At 50.8% G+C, this 17025-nt stretch overlaps 1 protein-coding gene across 14 annotated transcripts in view; it reads left to right on the forward strand.

The window, feature by feature from the left end:
- LOC146267706 (uncharacterized) overlaps positions 1–17025 on the forward strand; it is a 132724-nt gene that overhangs the window by 93713 nt on the left and 21986 nt on the right. For all 14 annotated transcript variants that reach the window (XM_084709758.1, XM_084709767.1, XM_084709757.1 and 11 more), the window contains 10 exons: positions 2301–2495; positions 3405–3458; positions 5340–5393; positions 5546–5599; positions 6397–6450; positions 7103–7147; positions 12290–12340; positions 13815–13859; positions 15299–15325; positions 16857–16910. In XM_084709758.1, the coding sequence (XP_084565884.1) occupies positions 2301–2495; positions 3405–3458; positions 5340–5393; positions 5546–5599; positions 6397–6450; positions 7103–7147; positions 12290–12340; positions 13815–13859; positions 15299–15325; positions 16857–16910 (633 nt within the window). The remainder of the gene's footprint in view (positions 1–2300; positions 2496–3404; positions 3459–5339; positions 5394–5545; positions 5600–6396; positions 6451–7102; positions 7148–12289; positions 12341–13814; positions 13860–15298; positions 15326–16856; positions 16911–17025) is intronic.

The raw sequence follows: 17025 nt of genomic DNA on the forward strand, positions 1-17025 counted from the left end.
GTGTGTGTGTGTGTGTATGGTGTGCTTTAACACCGAAATGTCTCTTCGGAATCAATAAAGTACTTACCTACCTCCCTACCTACCTAATTGCTGTCTGTTGATGACAGTCCCAGAGTGCCCTCATCAGGTCATAGTGGGAACTGTCCACAGAGGCAACACTGTCCCAGTTCAGCCAGCCTTCTCACAACCATACTGTAAACACACACACACACACACACACAAAGACACACTACCTGCTCTGTGTTTGTAATTACAGTTGCGGCGTGATGAATGCCAGTTCTTTTTACACATGAAAGCCTTCTCGTCTTCAGCTCTGAATCAGTCTGGTTAGGAACTCAGCAGAGAAGATAGCTCCCTGCTGTGCATGAATGTATGAGAGTTTGTGTGTGTGTGTGTGTGCTTGCGTGGCTATGTGTTTGTGAGTGTGTGTGTGCAGGTGTGTTAGAGTGTGTGTCTGAGTGTGTGTGTGTGTGTGTGTGTGTGTTTGTGTGTGAGTGTGTGACAGACCATTGATAGATATAATTGATCCTCCTGCTGCCGTGGTTCTGCAGACAGAAGAAAGGGAGAACGAGCAGCGCAAATAAAGGACGGGAAAAGATGGTGTTTAGGGCCTGATTCTGCCTGGCCTCACTGCTGCCTGCCTCTCTACTGCCTGCCTCTCTGCTGCCTGCCTCTCTGCTGCCTGCCTCTCTGCTGCCTGCCTCTCTGCTGCCTGGCCTCACTGCTGCCTGGCCTCACTGCTGCCTGGCCTCACTGCTGCCTGCCTCTCTGCTGCCTGGCCTCACTGCTGACTGGCCTCACTGCTGACTGGCCTCACTGCTGCCTGGCCTCACTGCTGCCTGGCCTCACTGCTGCCTGCCTCTCTGCTGCCTGGCCTCACTGCTGCCTGGCCTCTCTGCTGCCTGGCCTCACTGCTGCCTGGCCTCTCTGCTGCCTGGCCTCACTGCTGCCTGGCCTCACTGCTGACTGGCCTCACTGCTGCCTGCCTCTCTGCTGCCTGGCCTCACTGCTGCCTGGCCTCACTGCTGCCTGGCCTCTCTGCTGCCTGGCCTCACTGCTGCCTGGCCTCTCTGCTGCCTGGCCTCACTGCTGCCTGGCCTCACTGCTGACTGGCCTCACTGCTGGGGGCTGGGCATGTGAGGATGAAGGGAGAAACAGAGCGTCAGGGAGGTGGAGAGCAGCGAGATGGGGGTCACATCCCCTCACTGCTGGGCGCAGAGTTGTTTGATGGGAATCTGCTTAAACGGAGGATTTGAAGCATGACAGTCAGAGGGAGGGAGAGAGAGAAGAGAAAGGGAAGGAGCGCGGGAGAGGGGAGAGATCATTTTTATTCCTGCACAGAAATATCCTCCTCTCTTCCACTCCTAAACAGCTCAAGTTTCCAGCTCCCTAGCTGCTGGAAGACGGCTGGCAGGCTTCACAGTCTGTGGCTCGGGGTGCCTGGGTGGGCAGATCGCCTACGTTAGACATGGCTGCCCTCTCCTCTAATGGATGCTGTGTGCCTGGTCCTCAGGAAGCTGTGTCAGATTCACACCTGGGCACTGTGTGCCTGGTCCTCAGGAAGCTGTGTCAGAGCCACACCTGGGCACTGTGTGTCTGGTCTTCAGGAAGCTGTGTCAGATTCACACCTGGGCACTGTGTGCCTGGTCCTCAGGAAGCTGTGTCAGAGCCACACCCGGGCGCACAACTGGAGAGGCACAGCCCAACACTCTCCTGTCTTGTTTTTAGTTTTTGAAAGGCTCTTTATTTTGGTATAGAAAGATGATTTTTTTCTGCTGAGAGGTTCATGAAAAGAGGTTTGAGTGAACATTTTGGAAACAATTTGTGCTTAGCTGTTGTGTGTCCTTAAACCACCGGGTGTTTTTTTCATTCATGTTTCAAAGTTCAGTTGAAGACAGTCACCTCACTCTACTCAAGCTAAATTACTACATACTTCAGTTAGTCTGTGCTTGAGTTTGTATTGTACCTGAGTAAATGTGTTTTTGAGTTCATGAGTGTGAGCAAATGTGTGTGTGTGTACGTCAGTAACTGTGTAAATCAGTGAGATTAGATGCACATACTCTCCTGATTCGTACACACACACACTCACACACACAAGTGCACAGGTAAGTATGATGACACACAGTATAATGAGAATAAATGTACCGGTGCCATGCTATCACCACTTACACTTGCTGCCCTGTCTGTTTGTGTGTGTGTGTGTATGTTTATGCGTGTGTGTGTTTATGTGTGTTAATGTGTGTGTGTGTGTTTATGTGTGTGTTTATATGTGTGTTTATGTGTGTGTGTGTACCTGGCAGAACGCCTGCGGCGCGTGCCAGACGCGGTCCCCTAGCCTGCCGGGCCTGCTGGGGGACAAGGGTGGCATGGGAGCCCCGGGACCTGAGGGTCTGAAGGGGGACAAAGGCGGCATGGGAGCCCCTGGACCTGAGGGTCTGAAGGGGGACAAGGGTGGCGTGGGAGCCCCGGGACCTGAGGGCCTGCTGGGGGACAAGGTAGGATGAGGCACACGCCACCAATATTCTAGTTACTGGAATAGCACACGTCGCTGCTCATCTGGTAACCATGTGGTTGTTTTTGCAAGCTTTGTGTGTGTGTGTGGGGGGGAGGGGGGGGGGGGGGGTTGGGGAGGGGGGGGGGAGGGGGGGGGTGTTTTTCAATTCTCGTGGGGACCAGAGGTTTTAGGATCAGGGTTAGAAACACGTTTAGGGTTATGAACATACTATTTTTAATGAGACTGAATGAGATGTCACAAGATTAGTAAAACAAATGTGTGTGTGTGAGAATTCTATCTCTGTATTGTGTTTTTGAGTGTATTTAGTGTGTGTGTGTGTGGTGTGTGTGTGGTGTGTATATGGTGTGTATGTGGTGTGTGTGTGTGTGGTGTGTGTGTGGTGTGTGTATGGTGTGTATGTGGTGTGTGTATGGTGTGTGTGTGGTGTGTGTGTGTGGTGTGTGTATGGTGTGTATGTGGTGTGTGTGTGTGGTGTGTATGTGGTGTGTGTGTGTGGTTTGTGTATGGTGCGTATGTGGTGTGTGTGTGTGGTGTGTATGTGGTGTGTGTGTGTGGTGTGTATGTGGTGTGTGTGTGTGGTGTGTGTATGGTGTGTATGTGTGGTGTGTGTATGGTGTGTATGTGGTGTGTGCGTGTGGTGTGTATGTGGTGTGTGTGTGTGGTGTGTGTATGGTGTGTATGTGGTGTGTGTATGTGGTGTGTGTATGGTGTGTATGTGGTGTGTGTATGGTGTGTATGTGGTGTGTGTGTGTGGTGTGTGTGTGGTGTGTGTGTGTGGTGTGTATGTGGTGTGTGTGTGGTGTGTATGTGGTGTGTATGTGGTGTGTATGTGGTGTGTAATGTGGTGTGTATGTGGTGTGTGTGTGTGGTTTGTGTCCATGTTTAACAGGGGGATCCAGGTGTGCGGGGTCCTGTTGGACATCCTGGCAAAGAGGGACCCAAGGTACAGTAATCTATAATCCCAATGTACAGTAATCTATAATCCCAATGTACAGTAATCTATAATCCCAATGTACAGTCATCTATAATCTCAATGTACAGTCGTTTATCATTTCTGTATCCACAAATCCATGATCCCAATGTACTATAGTCTACACTCAGTATACGATAGTCTATAGTCCCATCATACAATAGTCTGTAATCCCATCGAACAGTTGTCTATCATTCCGTCATACAGTAGTCCTTAATCTCCTCATACAGTAGTCTATAATACCAGTACAAGGTAGTGCATAATCCCAGTATACAGTCTATACTCCCATCATGGAATCGTGTATAATCCCAGTACACAGTAGTAAGACTCCCATCATGGAATCGTGTATAATCCCAGTACACAGTAGTAAGACTCCCATCATGGAATCGTGTATAATCCCAGTACACAGTAGTAAGACTCCCATCATATCCTCTCCTCCAGGGGCGGTTTTAGGCACGGGCAGACCGGGAAGCCGTCCGGGGCGGCATTTTTTCATGTCACGTGGGGGGCGCACAAGCTTATAAAAAAAAAATCTCAGTGCGGTTTTCTCTGATCTATCATTTCAGTTTGTGGGGAATTGGCATATTAGCGCCCCCTTCAGGCTGCTGCAGGCACCCCTGCTTGCTGAGACGGTGCCATGCAGCATTTTCCGTTGTTTGTCGCCGCCATGTAGTAGTGGTGCTCGCTACTGGGGGAAGGGGGGGGGGGGGGGGTAGTAGAAGAATGTTGATGTTCAGTAGAACAATATTCATGTTCAGTAGAACAATATTCATGTTCGGTAGAATGATGTTTACATCCAGTAGAAATATGTTTACATCCAGTAGAAAGAGTGGGAACATGCTGGTGCATCATTCGTACGACCTCTACATCTCAGCAGCGAGAAATCATCTTAAAAGAATGCGCTTGTGTTCCCAACCCCGTCACCCCGATGGTTCCGTGAGGGGGGGGGGGGGGTGTTGCCATGGAGGCAAGGTTGTGTGGATGCAGGGTTGACATGACTGGTCCTGGACAGGGCAGTTTGCCCCCAGAGTGAGAGGAGGAAGTGTGTCGGTTTGATCCTCAACTCCTTCAGGCCATGTGTTGAAGAGTCCTTGACCAAGACACTGAACCTTGAGCTGCCCCTAATAGGCAGGCTGGTGTCTTTCACCAGTGTGTGTGTGTGTGTGTGTGTGTGAGTGTGAGTGTGAGTGTGTGAGTGTGTGTGTGTGTGAGTGTGTGTGTGTGTGTGTGTGTGAGTGTGTGTGTGTGAGTGTGTGTGTGTGTGTGTGTGTGTGTGAATAGATGAATGAGAGGCATAATTATGAAGCACTTTCAGTGCTTCTGAAGTTGAAAACCGCAATATAAATGCAGTCCGTTTACCGTCACAAGTCTTCTACTCAGCAGGTCTACAGAACAGCAGGGGCAGATTTGAAACTCCCATTTAATATGAGAACATTAGTTGCAGCGTTTGTCTAAAGGAGCTGGTAAACAGCCTGGACCCTGGTGTGCAGGGTGTTATTCCTACCATGCAGCAGCAAAACTGGTCAATTCAACCTCAAACACACCATGTCAATCACAGCCTATCAGCCTCTTAGAGGAAAAAAGGAAAAATTGTCAATTTTTTGAAAGATATTATGAATTCTACCAAGTTAACCTACATCAGTTCCCATATTGTGTGTCACAGACAGAGCGAGACATGCTGTTATGCTGGTATAGAATCTCTGACTTTTTAAACATGCACGTGCTTGTCTTGTACAGACTACAGGTTTAGGTGGGTATTGTCTGTAGGTTGTGGAGCATGCAAGCTGTGGTCCTACATGTCTGTTTGTGAGTAACGCACAACGCTCCAAAATGACGTGTGGTTTCGTTTTGCAGGGGGTGAAAGGAGAGAGAGGGTTCTCTGGACCAATAGGAGACAAGGGAGATGAGGTGGGTGGAGTCACACCAAGCATACATATTGAAATGTGTATTGACAGTGTATACGTACATGCGTATGTGTTTGATGTTAACACTGTCATCACAGTCATAGTATGGTACCAGTACTGAGTTCAACAATCCTTGCTTATTCTGGTCTGTTCCAGGGCTCTCCGGGTGTTCCAGGGTTACCAGGAGCAACCGGTCGTCAAGGCTCAATCGTAAGACAACCTTCCTCATAGATGTCCACTCTCTGATGACCTTGACCCTGACCCCTGACCCCAAACCTTGACCCCAACCCTTGACCTTTCCAAGGGTCTGGAAAGATGTTCAGTTAAAAGAATATTCTCATTCCTTCACACAATAACGTGCAAGGTATTCAATTAGCAGGCCCTAATTCCAGATTAAGATACAGAGGGGCATTTGAACCAGAAACCTTGTGATCTGAAGTCTAAAACCTCTGAGCTATACCTCTCAACTTCTTTGTGGCTTTATTTGGTAACTGCATCTTATCCGTATCTGTGCCTGGCAGAGATTGTGGTCTCTCATGGTAGCTGGTGATAGCCTGACGTTGTCATACTCATACTTCTAGTCAGAATATGAGTCTGATAACTCTCCGTTAGGCTGTGACTATGGGGCGTGTTTCAACCGAACTCGTAAAACAAATGCCTCTTCGCTCAATTGGATAGACCTACAACCAACCAAGAGCAACGTAATATGTTGTTTGTTGGAAACTAATTCAACGCAAGCGCTTTTCCGTGTTGATTACGTTACTGTTGATCATCTGTCCATCATCGCATAAAGCCCGCCCTGGCAATTTCATTGTTCCGACCAGCTCGTGGTTTTATATACTGTAGTTTGTCCCCAATACGAGCCCCTCCAGACCCAACTTCCCGACCAAATGTGTGTGTGTGCGGGGCTAAGTTGGGCTGGCAGCCAGGCTAGGCTGGTGATGGAGTCCAGAGAAGGTGAGGTGAGTCGAAGGTCATAGTTCACTTCTGTTGTGTTCTGGTTGCAGGGGCTTATGGGTAGGCCAGGTCCCCAGGGCCAATCAGGACCTAAAGGAGACAGGGTGAGTTTATAAAGTCTTCATGAACACGGCTGTGTGTTGGAGTGAGTGTGTGTGTGTGTGTGTGTGTGTGTGTTTGTGTGTGTGTGTGTGTGTGTGTGTTTGTGTGTGTGTGTTGGAGTGAGTGTGTGTGTGTGTGTGTGTGATGGCATGTGTGTGTGTACTATACATAGACTAATGTAAATACAGGATGTTGTGTCTTATTTATCATATTGTTTTTGTCACAGCACCTCCACAAGCCACAGGCTGATAAAACTGTGTGTGTGTGTTTGTGTGTGTGTGTGTGTGTGTGTGTGTGTGTGTGCATTTCTGTGGGTGCCACAGGCTCTGAAACTGGAAGATGAAAACAATGGCTTATTTATTTTATTTTATTTATAGTCACTACAGCACCATAAATAATACAGTTATGCATTCAGCTCTTGTTTGTGTGTTGAAAAGAATGAAAAAGGCTCCTTTCTGCCAGTGTCTGCAGAGCACAGCCTGCTCTCAGAGATCAGCAGTTAGAGAGGATTTCATATTATATCCATTTGAAATTGTGCATTAACAGTGGTGGATGAATGGGCTTGCAAGTTACAAAGCTTGGAAGGGTTTGGTTTTGTGTTTAGAAAAAATGTCTAACTGACGTGGGTATGTGTGTGTGTGTGTGTGTTCCCAGGGGAGTGAAGGACCCCCAGGCAGCCCTGGTCTCCCAGGCCCTCCGGTGAGCTTTCTACTAAACACTGACTCCGTTTCACACTCTGATCCTGCCTCTATCTCTTTCTTTCCCTCTGCCTTTATCCTTCACTCTCCCTCTGCCTCGATCTGTGCTTCTGCCCCTGTCCCCCACTCTGTCTCTTAGTCCGACTCCCATCCTGCCTCTGCCTCTGTCACTCTAGCCCTGCCTCTGTCACTCTAGCCCTGCCTCTGTCACTCTAGCCCTGCCTCTGTCACTCTAGCCCTGCCTCTGTCACTCTAGCCCTGCCTCTGTCACTCTAGCCCTGCCTCTGTCACTCTAGCCCTGCCTCTGTCACTCTAGCCCTGCCTCTGTCACTCTAGCCCTGCCTCTGTCTTTGTCACTCTAGCCCTGCCTCTGTCACTCTAGCCCTGCCTCTGTCTTTGTCACTCTAGCCCTGCCTCTGTCACTCTAGCCCTGCCTCTGTCACTCTAGCCCTGCCTCTGTCACTCTAGCCCTGCCTCTGTCACTCTAGCCCTGCCTCTGTCACTCTAGCCCTGCCTCTGTCTTTGTCACTCTAGCCCTGCCTCTGTCACTCTAGCCCTGCCTCTGTCTTTGTCACTCTAGCCCTGCCTCTGTCACTCTAGCCCTGCCTCTGTCTTTGTCACTCTAGCCCTGCCTCTGTCACTCTAGCCCTGCCTCTGTCACTCTAGCCCTGCCTCTGTCTTTGTCACTCTAGCCCTGCCTCTGTCACTCTAGCCCTGCCTCTGTCTTTGTCACTCTAGCCCTGCCTCTGTCACTCTAGCCCTGCCTCTGTCTTTGTCACTCTAGCCCTGCCTCTGTCACTCTAGCCCTGCCTCTGTCACTCTAGCCCTGCCTCTGTCTTTGTCACTCTAGCCCTGCCTCTGTCACTCTAGCCCTGCCTCTGTCACTCTAGCCCTGCCTCTGTCACTCTAGCCCTGCCTCTGTCACTCTAGCCCTGCCTCTGTCACTCTAGCCCTGCCTCTGTCACTCTATCCCTGCCTCTGTCACTCTAGCCCTGCCTCTGTCACTCTAGCCCTGCCTCTGTCACTCTAGCCCTGCCTCTGTCACTCTAGCCCTGCCTCTGTCACTCTAGCCCTGCCTCTGTCACTCTAGCCCTGCCTCTGTCACTCTAGCCCTGCCTCTGTCACTCTATCCCTGCCTCTGTCACTCTAGCCCTGCCTCTGTCACTCTAGCCCTGCCTCTGTCACTCTAGCCCTGCCTCTGTCACTCTAGCCCTGCCTCTGTCACTCTATCCCTGCCTCTGTCACTCTAGCCCTGCCTCTGTCACTCTAGCCCTGCCTCTGTCACTCTAGCCCTGCCTCTGTCACTCTAGCCCTGCCTCTGTCACTCTAGCCCTGCCTCTGTCACTCTAGCCCTGCCTCTGTCACTCTAGCCCTGCCTCTGTCACTCTAGCCCTGCCTCTGTCTCTGCCTCCGTCTCACTCTGTCTGACAGTCTTTGACTCTAACTCTTACCTCTGTCTCTTACCGTCCATGTCATTGTCTCTTCTCCCTCTGTGTAACTCTAACTGCCCACGCTCTCCCTGTGACTCACGCTGTTGTGGTCAGACAGTGACTCACAGCTTTGGACTGAGCTCCAGGATTACAGCTCGTCCCTCGCGCTCCAGCACCCTGCTGGGAAGCTCTCTCCCTCAGGGTGACAAGGTCTCATTGGTGCTTTTTCTTAGTAATACCAAGACATCCTGAGACCTGGGGATGGAAGTCTTTAACACTTCACATTTTACACAACAAAAGTGTTTGGGCTTTGGCGGAGAAAAACATTTCTAAGGAAAATAAATGTCTCACTTGGACAAAAGATAGAAATAGAAGGGGCAGTATGGTTGCAAAGTTACAATCCCTATCAATGTCTCCTGTAGTAGAACTAAATAACTAGCTGGATGTCAGTAGGATAGAGAAACTATATGTAAATATTCATCCTTTTGTTTGAGATCAGGCTGACATGGAAAACATCAAAACACACAATGCCGACATTTGCTGATGCGCTCTTAATTTACTTATCTTTAAAAGAGAGTGTATTATTCAGACAAGGTTAACACCCTCAGTGTTTTCATCCTGTTTTACTCTGTGGATGTGAAGCCGTGAGCCACAGGAACGCTGCACATATGCCCACCTCTAGATATCAGCTCCTCTAGATATCAGCTTCTCTAGATATCAGCTCCTCTAGATATCAGCTTCTCTAGATATCAGCTCCTCTAGATATCAGCTTCTCTAGATATCAGCTCCTCTAGATATCAGCTTCTCTAGATATCAGCTCCTCTAGATATCATCTTATTTAGATATCAGCTCCTCTAGATATAATCTTCTCTAGATATCAGCTCCTCTAGATATCAGCTTCTCTAGATATCAGCTTCTCTAGATATCAGCTTCTCTAGATATCAGCTTCTCTAGATATAATCTCCTCTAGATATCAGCTCCTCTAGGTATAATCTTATTTAGGTATCAGCTCCTCTAGATATAATCTCCTCTAGATATCAGCTTCTCTAGATATCATCTTCTCTAGATATCAGCTCCTCTAGATATAATCTTATTTAGGTATCAGCTCCTCTAGATATAATCTCCTCTAGATATCAGCTCCTCTAGATATCAGATCACATGTAGATATCAGCTCCTCTAGATATAATCTCCTCTAGATATCAGCTTATTTAGATATCAGCTCCTCAATATATCAGCTTCTCTAGATATCAACTCCTCTGGATATCAGATCACCTGTAGATATCAGCTCCTATTGATACGGTGAAGATGATGTTCCTACACACCAGTACACACTTGCACACACACATATATTATCCAAAGCGACAGACTAATAGTGCGCATAGAAAGTACAGCAGAAGATCATGGTTCAAATGTTCACATTTCTACAGTATTTCCATGAGTCAAGGAACAGCCTGCAAAAAGGGCTGGGGGTGGGCAGAGGAGAGGGGTGGGCAGAGGAGAGGGGTGGGCAGAGGAGAGGGATGGGCAGAGGAGAGGGATGGGCAGAGGAGAGGGATGGGCAGAGGAGAGGGATGGGCAGAGGAGAGGGATGGGCAGAGGAGAGGGGTGGACAGAGGAGAGGGATGGGCAGAGGAGGGGGGTGGGCAGAGGAGAGGGGCGGGGCGGGCAGAGGAGAGGGGCGGGCAGAGGAGAGGGGCGGGCAGAGGAGATGGGCGGGCAGAGGAGAGGGGCGGGCAGAGGAGATGGGCGGGCAGAGGAGAGGGGTGGGCAGAGGAGAGGGATGGGCAGAGGAGAGGGGTGGGCAGAGGAGAGGGGTGGGCAGAGGAGAGGGGCGGGCAGAGGAGAGGGGTGGGCAGAGGAGTGGGGGGGGCAGAGGAGAGGGGGGGGGCAGAGGAGTAGGGGGGCAGAGGGGTGGGGGGCAGAGGAGGGGGGGGGCAGAGGAGTGGGGGGCAGAGGACTGGGGGGGCAGAGGAGGGGGGGGCAGAGGAGTGGGGGGGGGCAGAGGAGTGGGGGGCAGAGGACTGGGGGGGCAGAGGAGGGGGGGGCAGAGGGGTGGGGGGGCAGAGGAGTGGGGGGGGGCAGAAGAGGGAGGGGGCAGAGGAGGGGGGGGCAGAGGGGTGGGGGGGGCAGAGGAGTGGGGGGCAGAGGAGTGGGGGGGGGCAGAGGGGTGGGGGGGGCAGAGGAGTGGGGGGGGCAGAGGAGTGGGGGGGCAGAGGAGGGGGGGGCAGAGGAGTAGGGGGGCAGAGGGGTGGGGGGGCAGAGGAGAGGGGGGCAGAGGAGGGGGGGGGGCAGAGGAGTGGGGGGGGCAGAGGGGTGGGGGGGCAGAGGAGTGGGGGGGGCAGAGGGGTGGGGGGGCAGAGGAGTGGGGGGGGCAGAGGAGTGGGGGGGGCAGAGGGGTGGGGGGGCAGAGGAGTGGGGGGGGGGCAGAGGAGGGGGGGCAGAGGGGTGGGGGGGCAGAGGAGTGGGGGGGGCAGAGGAGAGGGGGGGGCAGAGGAGTGGGGGGGCAGAGGAGTGGGGGGGGGCAGAGGGGTGGGGGGGCAGAGGAGTGGGGGGGGGCAGAGGAGGGGGGGGCAGAGGGGTGGGGGGGCAGAGGACTGGGGGGGCAGAGGACTGGGGGGGCAGAGGAGGGGGGGCAGAGGAGTGGGGGGGGGCAGAGGAGTAGGGGGGCAGAGGGGTGGGGGGCAGAGGAGGGGGGGGGCAGAGGAGTGGGGGGCAGAGGACTGGGGGGGCAGAGGAGGGGGGGGGGCGGGTCAGAGAGTCATACCCATCCGCTCACCTCTCAATTAGAACTTGGACTTCTCCACTGGCTATCTTGGCTGCTGCCCGTCCATTTATTACAATGAAACTCCCTCACACACACACAGGCAAGCACACACACACAGGCACATACACACACACACACAGGCAAACACACACATCCACAGGCAAACACACACACACAGGCACATACGCGCACACACACACACACACAGGCAAACACACACACACAGGCACATACACACACACACACACACACAGGCAAACACACACACACAGGCACATACACATACACACACACAGGCAAACACACACACACAGGCACATACACACACACACACACACACACACAGGCAAACACACACATACACAGGCACATACACACACACACACACAGGCAAACACACACACAGGCACATACACACACACACACACACACACACACACAGGCAAACACACACATACACAGGCACATACACACACACACACAGGCAAACACCCCTGCCCTTGCCTCTCTGAATCAATGTTATCGATAGTGTATTAGCGTTAGAGACTAACTTACCGAACAAGAATCACCATTATCTTCCTTTATCTTGCTTTTGCTCTTTTTTGCTGACTCATTTCTCTCTCGTCTTCTGTCTTTTCATCTCTCACATCCCACACCGTCCCTCTTTACATGACCGGGCACCTGCAGTGGCAGAGACCTCTCCATGCAGCTTTAAAAGCCTGCCAGTGTGATACTGTTGTATAAGACCAGTGGCCAAGAGCACACAGCCTGGCAGAAAGACTGGTCTCTCTTACACACACACACAGTATATACACACACAAGCATATAAACGCACAAAAACATAATACACACACCAATATCAAGTTTGTATTTCATAGCTCATTTCACAAGCACTGTCACAAAGAGGCCCAAAGATGTTAACAGTGTCACTGTCTGTCCATCTCTCCAGGGTGTTCCTTATGTGGAGGGCAATGGGATGAGCAGCCTGTACAAGCTGCAGGTAAGGTCCTCCACCACAACATCACCATATCACCACCACATCACCACCACATCACCACCACATCACCTCCACATCACCACCACATCACCACATCACCACCACATCACCACCACATCACCACCACATTACCATCACATCACCACCACATCACCACCACATCATCTCCACATCACCACATCACCTCCACATCACCACACCTCCTCCACATCACCACCACATCACCACCACATCAACACCACATCACCACCACATCACATCCACATCACCACCACATCACCTCCACATCACCACATCACCTCCAAATCACCACATCACCACCACATCACCTCCACTTCACCTCCACATCACCTCCACATCACCTCCACATCACCATCACATCACCACATCACCACCACATCATCTCCACATCACCACACCTCCTCCACATCACCACCACATCACCTCCACATCACCACCACAGCAACGCCACATCACCTCCACATCACCACATCACCACATCACCTCCACATCACCACCACATCACCACCACGTCAACACCACATCACCACCACATCACCTCCACATAACCTCCACATCATCAGATCACCTCCATATCACCACCACATCACCACCACACCTCCTCCACATCACCACCACATTACCATCACATCACCACATCACCACATCACCACATCACCACCACATCATCTCCACATCACCACACCTCCACATCACCACCACATCACCACCACATCACCACCACGTCAACACCACATCACCACCACATCACCTCCACATCACCTCCACATCACCACCACGTCACCGCCACATCACCTCCACATCACCACATCACCTCCACATCACCTCCACATCACCAGATCACCTCCACATCACCACCACATCACCACCACACCTCCTCCACATCACCTCCACATCACCACCACATCACCACCACATCACCACCACGTCAACACCACATCACCACCACATCACCACCACATCACCTCCACATCACCTGCACATCACCACATCACCGCCACTTCACCGCCACATCACCTCTACATCAGCACATCACCTCCACATCATCTCAACATCACCACATCACCCCCACATCACCACGTCATCACGTCACCACCACATCACTTCCACATCACCTCCACATCAGCACATCACCTCCACATCCCCCCCACATCACCAGATCACCTCCACATCACCACCACATCACCTCCACATTACCACATAACCTCCATATCACCACATCACCACCACATCACCTCCACATCACCACATCACCTCCACATCACCATCAAATCAATTCCACATCACCACCACATCACCTCCACATCACCTCGGGGGTACAGTATTGTCTTACTAGAGGCAGCAGTGTTTAACTGTACAAGGTTGTCTTACTAGAGGCAGCAGCCTTCTCTCTTGTGCACCTGTCAGGACTAGGGTTAGGGTTATGTTAGGGTTGATGACTGTCTTATCTTCACAGAGTGGAGGAGCCAGTCTAGGACCCGTTGGACCCCCTGGAGCCCCAGTAAGTCTCAGCTGTCTTCATATCTCTACTGCTCAGTACTAACACAATGCTGCTACTACTACTGCTAATACTGGTACTATTACTAGCACACTACTGCTACTGCTAATACTGGTACTATTACTAACACACTACTGCTACTGCTAATACTGGTACTATTACTAACACACTACTGCTACTGCTAATACTGGTACTATTACTAACACACTACTGCTACTGCTAATACTGGTACTATTAATAACACACTACTGCTACTGCTAATGCTGGTACTATTACTAACACACTACTGCTACTGATAATGCTGGTACTATTACTAACACACTACTGCTACTGCTAATGCTGGTACTATTACTGACACACTACTGCTACTACTAATACTGGTACTATTACTGACACACTACTGCTACTACTAATGCTGGTACTATTATTGACACACTACCACTACTACTAACACTGGTACTATTGTTAACACACTACTGCTACTACTCATACTGGTACTATTACTGTTACACAACTTTCAATACTACTAGTACTATTACTGTCACACCCCTACTAACGCTGGTACTGTTCCTACTCTTACTACTACTGTGCAGTCAGTCAGTCAGAGGGAAGCCTAGTGAGTAAGCAGCCTGGAGTGAAGAAGAGAGAATGCTGACTCTCACAGGGGAGGCAGTGTCAGACTGGGACACATGTCCATGCAAGGAGGCCTGGGAGAGCTGGCTCCTTGTGCTGCAGGCTGCTTCTTTCAGCGGTTTAGAGTGATTGGGTTCCTGCTTATCAGCTCTGCATGCAGCTTCTCCCTTATCGAACAGTGTGGTGTTCAGCCACCAGGAGCAGTCTCCACAGGCCTGGAGTAGCCACACTGCTGAGTACTGCTGAAGAAACACTTATCAACAGCTGAGAGAGAGAGGGGGGGGGAGAGGAGGAAGAGAGAGGCAGGGAGAGAGAGAGAGAGAGAGAGAGAGAGAGAGAGAGAGGGGGAGGCAGAGAGAGGGAGAGAGAGATTGGAGGCAGAAAGAGGGATAGAGAGGGAAGGATGGAGAGAGGGGCGGGGAGGGGAGGGGAGGGGAGGGGAGGGGAGGGGAGGGGAGGGGAGGGGAGGGGAGGGGAGGGGAGGGGAGGGGGAGGGGAGGGGAGGGGAGGGGAGGGGAGGGGAGGAAGAGAACATGGGAAAAAGAGTCGGAGAAGCCATAACAGCAATGCAACAATAGAAATAAAGTGATTCCAATGTCAGGAGAGTTGAAAAAACACTATTCTTGTATAATTAACTACATGCGATAACCGTGAACATTAAAAGTAATTTGTTTCAAACTTAAGAACAAAATGAGGAACATATCCAGTCATTTCAGTTGGAAATCGGTTTAAATTAGCTTGTGTGGAACAAAGTGTTTGGAGTTATAACTTACCAGAGGGCTAATCTGTATCTTTTTTTTCTTTTGCAGGGACTCAAAGGAGATGAGGGAAGAGCAGTGAGTTGAATCTTTTTATTCTGAGAATATATTTGCATTAAGTACCCCTCCCTCTCTCTCATACATCCCTTCATAGCAAGACGAGGAAGTGTAATACATACTTGGTTGCTTCCCAACATTGTTTCTCTGCTTCACTTCAGCGAGAGTCAATAGAGCTCTGAGCTGCGTCGGCTAGCCACACTCCGCAGAACTCTCGACACAAAACAAAAGAATGATGGTGCCTCCTGCCAGAACAACATTTCAGTGCTGTATTCTGCTGCCAGTACGACACTGTGAACACCCCCTGCTCTGCAAGCATCCACCGCACCCCCATCCTCGCCTGTCCCCATAAACACTTCTCCTGGCAGAGGAAAAACCAGGGAAAGGGGCAGGGGGGAGGGAAAGGGAATGGGAGAATGGTAGAGGGAGGGAGGGAGGGAGAGATTGAGAGAAGGAGAATGGGAGAAAAAGAGAGATGGAAGGCAGGGGAAGAGAGGTAAACAGTACCCCTCCTCGGGTATCAACCTGAGCCTCCCTTCTCAAAGGGCCAATTGCGTTATTTATTGTTTTGTTGCGGAGCGATTTGTCACCGGGGTGCGTTAATTTGACGTTTGAATACATTGAGGGAGAGTCTCCCGCGCTGCGGGAGAAATGTTCCCAATCTGTCTGACAGATGATCCCTAGGTCGGCAAGCACGCTCATTTAGGACCATCTACATGTATCACAGTTATTTGGCCCAGGCTTTCAGCCTCCTAAAGCGCCCTGGTCGACCAGACCCAAGCAGCAGTCTGTCCTGCCACTGCTGATTGGGGAAGGCTGGGTGTCCAGCTTCTATCCAAAGCAGCATGGAGGGGGGATTTGAACCTGCGACCTTAGGATCTGCTGTAAGTTGCCCAGTGGCTGTGCCCATCGCAGGGGTTCTTCCAGAGCTCCTGGTTATCTGTGCACAGCGATTAGGGAGACTGAACAGGTCGCGTAAGAACTCTCACTGTATCTGTGATATAAATGTGTACCATGTTTATATCTGGGAAAATGGTACCGCTTTCTGAGAAAACGTGAATGTTATTTAAGCCTCTCTCCTGTTCTCCCTGGGGGGGGACAACCTTTAAATGAATTTTGGCGGCAGTTAGAATTCCTCCAGCAAAGCTCCATATTCAATATTTTCATGAATTGTATATATTTTTATATCCTGAACTGTGGATAGTCTGGGAGGCCATGAGAGATAAGGGCCCTTGCAATAGCTTCTAATAACCGTCACCAAACACATGGACCTTGACTGACACATTGTCCAATATAAAATCTAATTCTCTCTCTCTCTCTCTCTCTCTCTCTCTCTCTCTCTCTCTCTCTCTCTCTCTCTCTCTCTCTCTCTCTCTCTCTCTCTCTCTCTCTCTCTCTCTCTCTGTCTCCCTCTCTCTTACTCTCTCTCTCTCTCTCTCTCTCTCTCTCTCTCTCTCTCTCTCTCTCTCTCTCTCTCTCTCTCTCTCTCTCTCTCTCTCTCTCTCTCTCTCTCTCTCTCTCTCTCTCTCTCTCTCTGTGTTTTGTGTACCAGGGAGAAGTAGGGCCCATGGGATTGCCTGGTCTGGAGGGCCTTCCAGGTGCTAAGGTAAGTTAGACCTTACTGTAAGTAAGTTAGAACCTTTAGCCTACTTCACCGGCATACACTAACCTTTAGCCTATTTCACCACCATACGCTGCCTTTTAGCCTGTTTCACCACCAT

This window comes from Hypomesus nipponensis, chromosome 11 (genome assembly GCF_054491055.1).
Source record: "Hypomesus nipponensis isolate SF chromosome 11, ASM5449105v1, whole genome shotgun sequence".
Lineage (NCBI taxonomy): Eukaryota > Metazoa > Chordata > Actinopteri > Osmeriformes > Osmeridae > Hypomesus > Hypomesus nipponensis.